We start from the raw sequence: 6,000 nt of genomic DNA on the forward strand, positions 1-6,000 counted from the left end.
AATGGCTATTATAATGAGATTTTTCTAATTAAATTTCTTATCAGTGCTTTGTTATTTGATAATATGTATTTCTATTTAAGCTCTGTTTGACAAATATGGATGTGGGACATTATGTAAAGAACAACTGGAAGTGAAATCTTGGCCCCATTGAAGTCAATGGCAAAACTCACATTGACTTCATTGAGGTCAAGTATCAGGGGGTAGCCGTGTTAGTCTGTATCCACAAAAACAACACGGAGTCCGGTGGCACCTTAAAGACTAACAGTCTTAATTTAATAAATATATAATTTAATATATATTATTATTCTCTTCATATGTCAGTATATAATGCCTGCATCTGTAATTTTCACTCCATCCATCTGATGAAGTGGGTTTTTTACCCACGAAAGCTTATGCCCAAATAAATCTGTTAGTCTTTAAGGTGCCACCGGACTCTTCATTGAGGTCAGAATTTCATCCTAGAAGTCCAGGCTTAATGTACAAGTCTAAGGCATCTTGGAAAAGTATATTCGTCTGATTTGCACAAAATGTGTGGCTATAACTTCAGTAAAAAGCTATATAGAGAATATGCTGATTTTGATGATAAAGAAAAGCATGTTAAAAGAAAAATGCTGGTTGTTAATTTCTACTTTCTTATTCGATTTAGTAAAATAAATTGCTCATGTTTTGTTGTGACAGCGATCAATATGGTTTTTTTTGTTTTGTTTTGTTTTTTGAGAGGGAGAGGCTAACCACTCTCTATGTTCAATACAAAACCACCACCCAATTTCTTGTGCAAATACACATACAACAGTTAAAAATCACCAATGCAAAATGTGGTTTGACATTTATAACGAGTTTTAAAAAGGGACACTGTCAGAGTTTTTAGATTCAAAATTTTGACCAATTTTAAATTGATGTCTGATGAGTACAGTCCTCTGAATTCATTTTTTAAGCTTATTATTTGGTCAAACAATAAATGTATTTAGAGGAAGCAAGATTTCTTCAAGTCTCCTAAAACCAGTATTGTGCTCCTTCTCTACTAGAGCAACACTTAAATTGCTTCCCCAAAGTAACATCAATAGAGTACATGTCTACAGACAGGAAGATGTTTTGGCATGACAATAAGACACTAAAATAACATGAAAATTGTTGATGATTCAAGATATAGGAAAAATATAGATACAGATGTTTAGACTTCTAAAACGATTAAGAAGCTTAAGATTAAGTGCAATTAAACACAATTTAGGGTAAAATTAATATTAAGGATTATTTTAAAATATTACTTGGCAGTGTCCCTTTAGTGATTTAAAAAAAAAAAAAAACAGGTCTAGGGGGCATATGGGGGAAAGCAGACAGTGGTGAATTCTGGAAGATGGAATCTCTTCTCTCTGCTGGTCCTAGAAGAGAAAAGAGAAACCAATAAGAATAAACACACTGCCTTGTATCCACCCCAGCCTTGTCCCACAACTCAACAAGACGCCATTCACAACCTGACGCTACTTCTTCATGGCACTGTTTTCCATGAATTATGTTATATTAAGAAATATATCACTTTTATCAGTATAAGATTCTGGAAATTCCTATTATGAGAATTTTTTTCACCATATCTAAACTGCAAATTTTTACTATCACTTCTAAGCCTCCTGCTAATATCTACCAACTTGCTGAAAATTATTATTTGGGACTACAGTAGTACAGGCAGAAATTGCAAACCAATTCCCAGCATCCATATGGATATAAAAATCAGAAGATAATGCCACCATTTAATATTTAAGCAAAAATATACTCTTTTCAAAGTAAATGTTTTCCATCTTGTGCATTTCTCTTTAAGATTAGTCTATATTCTTTCACATCAGCAGCAAACATTCTAAAAAAAGTGTAAAATACCAGTTACATTGAAAGCAAAGATCATGTAATGTAAATTCTATTTTTCATCTTAAATATGAGGGTTTCAACCATTTATTTGCTCACTAGCTATCCATAGAATCTTATAGAGTATATTCTCTTAAATTCTGTAACTGCTATTAATGCTAAAATGAGTTTTTACATACTTTAAAGGAGGTGGGACAAATACTACTTCAGTATATCTTTCATAGTGTAACACACACATGCACGCTCTCTCGTATTAGTTGGCCTAATACAAAAACATTCCAAATAAGTTCATTTCCTAATTCAAGAGACCATCAGGAACATGAATTCTCTAAAGTAAAACAAGCATGGACTGCTTCAAAAAAAATTGAGATTTTCTGAATTCATATAGGATGATTGTTTTGCATGAGACATCTCTAATTTATTCATCTGTAGAAAGCCAACTATCCAGGGATTCCCTATATAATTGAGGCAACTATTTGAACGCTCTTTTATAACAGCCGGCAAATACTGTTACTTTTGGCATTTGGACTAGCAAATGCCAGGAAATTATTTCAATTGCCCATTTAATCATAACTGATTCTGTCTAGAAGGTATTGTTGAAACAGAAAAACAAATTGAAAATTCTAATATTTTGCCATCTCTCCCTTTGGCACCCTGATACTCTCAAACTACTTTCCTTCTATTGTGAATTATGATATTGGTAAGAACAGTTTATACGACTTTTCATCAAGGAATGGGATTTCAACAATTTTTTAAAGCATAAAAAAGCCCAGCTTAAACCTTTTCCCCTACTTGCCTACTCAGGTCAAAATCTAGACAATTTACTCCAAATAAAGCAAAATTAATATATGTACTTAAACTACTAAGTCAAGAAACAAAATATCAGTACTTCAGAAAAAACAAACAAACAAACAAACATGAGATTGCGCTTCTGTGCACTGAACAAGTCAATGAGAGTAACAGTTGAAGAAAAACCTTTTTGCTTAGACCTTGTCTACACGGGCAAGTTCAGCCAGCTATATTTAACATAGTTTTATCAGTGTAACGCGCCTATGTGGATGGTCTTATTCCAGTATATGAGTGGCTTTTTTCAGTTTATCTTAAAACTCCTTCCCAAGCAACATAAATTAAAACAAAAAAGACACTCTTATGCCAGAATAAGAATGTCTACACAGGGCAATTATACTCGTTTAACTATCAGTTTAAACTCTCAGCTTAGGTTACACGACATGTTTTTTTCCCTATATAGACAAAGCCCCAGTAACTGAGCACTGAGAAAGCCCAGCAGGGAAATAATGTGGTCTTATGTTTCTAAAGCTTGTATAAATTTACTATAGTATATACAGTGGATGTTTCTTCTTAATAAATGCAGTAACTGATAAAGTATAACAAAGATAAAGTTGCCTAGCATCAGTTTCAGAGAGTCATAGAAATACTACAAATCCAGGAGATCACATGGTCCATTACATCCTGTCCCTTTCAATCCCTGATATCCCAATGCCCTAAGATCAATACACTCAAAACTATGTGATTTGCTGAATTCATTATCTTAGAAGCAATTATTTTTGGCACCACACATCCAAAAAGCTAGTCATATAAAAAGGCAATGTTTTTCAACATCCATCTCAGGAACAATGGGATCAGTTCTCTCCACTATTTTCTAGAACAATGAAAGGACAGAGATTCGGGTGGACATTTACTTAATATTGTCACAGTAGTGTTGGCGGATTGTTTCCTTTTAGAATTAGTGAAGAGCAAATACCATTGCATCCATGTAGGATATTTTTCATGATGTACATGAAGTCCAGTGTTACTAATATTTATCTCGGAACAGACCCTTTAGATAAAAAAGGGTCTCTGGTAAGAGACTGACTAAAATCCCCTCTTCCATATCCAACAGGAGCAAAGAATTGTCATACCATGGTACCAAGAGTACTTAGCAAACCAGCAGGCGAGCACATTAAATTATATGTTACACAGTCGAGGTGAGAGACTTGACAAGGCTTTTTGTTCATTGCTGTGATAAATTGAACAAACTTGCCACAAAAAATATTTAGGTCTTTTTTGTACAATGTTCTTGAACAAACAATACTAAAACACAATGCATCCATCTACAATATTTTTAATTTCTTTTTTTCATATCACATACAAAAGGACAAACAAGTGCCACAATATTATATTGTATTTGTATAAAGAAGAACAATATTTAACAAAGTGAAAATATTAGATTGTGGGCTATTAACACAGAAACAATTCTGGACCCAGAACAAATGGTAGCAAAAAGGGGCTCTTGGTCAAATAAAAGTTTTTAATAATACAAATCGATTTCCAAGTACCCCTCCCAGGAGCAATTAAGGTTCAAAACATGTTTACAGTGTTTGCTTCTGGGCATTAAGGATTTTCTTAGGTTTCAATAAACCCATTAACAGGTAAATTTTCAGAATAAATATTTTGCAATTCTATCTTCCCTCATTCAGTCTGTCTGAACGGCTTGTGACACTGGTCTACATTTAAAATTTAGATCAACATAGCTACGTTGGGGAGGGCTATGAAAAATCCACACTGGGTAGCTATGCCAATCTAATTCCCAATGTAGACATAGCTAGGTCAACAGAAAAACGCATCTGTTGACCTAGCTACTGCCATTTGGGAAGATGCTGTTCCTACGCCAATGGAAAAAACTCTTCTGTCACTGTTGGCTGTGTCTACACAATTGGGTTATGCCAGCACAGCTATAGTAATGTGGCTATGCCAATACAGTCCCTGTAGCATATACCTATCCAGAGACTGTATGGAGAGATTAATCAGGGAGCTCAATTGCCAAATGTAGGTGCTTACATAGGTGCAAAGCACCTATATTTTAGCTCTCAGTCAGGCAACTCTTATATGATTTCATTGTGAGTCTGGCAATGTTTGTAGTTTTCCTTAAAGCTCCACCTGCTGGAGTCAAAGGAGTGCATGCAAATCGCAGCTTTCAGTGGGGGGAAAAAAACAAGTGGCCCCCATGGTTGCAGAGCAAGGCTAGAAAAGGGGACGGGAGGGAATCCTTGAGGCGCAGAACCCAGAAGGCAAAGAGACAGACTTGCATTATTTTGGAAAGAAAATCTCATGATTTTCAGGCAGAATCTCAGGATTTCCCAGGCCTGGCTAAGGAGTTTTGCACACCTGGGCTTGGCACTGACCCAGGGCGCAGACAGAGCCCTGTTGGCTGGTCCCTAGGGGCGGTCTGGAAGGGCAGACACCCATTTCGATACCCAAACATGGGAGCTGGGCATCTCATTGGGGTGCTCAACGTCACAACCGGGGTCACGTGGTCTTAAAGCCCCCCCTCGCCCTCAAGAGGGGCTGAATGGGCACAGGGGTGCGGGGGAAGAAGCCCTGAGGCCGGGGCTGCCCCAGGTGCCCGAGCCCCGCCGCGCGCGCGCTGCCCCCCCGAACGTTCGCGGAGGAGCCGTTAGCATCGAATTCCAGCCGTTAACCGCCGCCCCCAGCCGCTAACGGGGAGGGCAGCCAGGGGCTCCCCCATCCAGCCCTCTCTCCCCGCCCGGGAGGCGGCTCCAGCGCGAGGGAAATGACCTCTCCCCCCAGTACCTGGCGGCTCTGCGCGGGGAGCAGCTGCTGCTGTAGCCGGCGGGCGGGTGTCGCCATCTCCGCAGACGCAGCAGGCAGGAGCGCAGCGGGGAGACGCCACCGGCCGCCGCCATGTCCGCTCTTCATCCCCGCCGCCCCCAGAGAGCCCGGGCCCCGCCTCCCTTCCACACCCCGAGGCGCCGCGCCGCGGCCCGGTCCCGCGGGCACAATGGCGGAGGATCCGCAATCCGGGCAGCCGCGCAGGTGTCAGTGTAAGGCGCGAGCCCAGGGCGGCGGCCGGTCACAGCCAGGTGGGGCTCTGGGAGCTGCAGGCCCCTCAGGGGGGCGGGTGCCCTGGCCCCAGGTGTGCCCGTGGGCAGGTCGTCAAAGGTATTGAGGCCCCGCCGTAACTCCCATTGACAGCAGTAGGAGACGGGCACCTCTGGGCCTCAGCTCTGGCCTAATCGCCCCTTCCCGCCCAGGGGTGCCGGGAGAATAAACACCTTAAGGACTGGGCGGTGTTCTGCAGCAGTGCTGAGTCAGAGAGTATGTTTACGCTGCCATTCAACACCTGTG

At 40.6% G+C, this 6,000-nt stretch overlaps 1 protein-coding gene across 1 annotated transcript in view; it reads right to left on the reverse strand.

Annotated features, from left to right (window-relative positions):
- The window catches only part of MTHFD2L (methylenetetrahydrofolate dehydrogenase (NADP+ dependent) 2 like), a 65,985-nt gene extending 60,427 nt beyond the window's left edge, over positions 1-5,558 (reverse strand). Inside the window, exon 1 of the mRNA XM_065405331.1 lies at positions 5,446-5,558. Within this exon, the coding sequence (XP_065261403.1) occupies positions 5,446-5,558 (113 nt within the window). The remainder of the gene's footprint in view (positions 1-5,445) is intronic.
- Positions 5,559-6,000: the final 442 nt, after the last annotated feature.

The sequence above is a fragment of the Emys orbicularis genome, chromosome 5 (assembly GCF_028017835.1).
Source record: "Emys orbicularis isolate rEmyOrb1 chromosome 5, rEmyOrb1.hap1, whole genome shotgun sequence".
In the NCBI taxonomy this organism is placed as follows: domain Eukaryota; kingdom Metazoa; phylum Chordata; order Testudines; family Emydidae; genus Emys; species Emys orbicularis.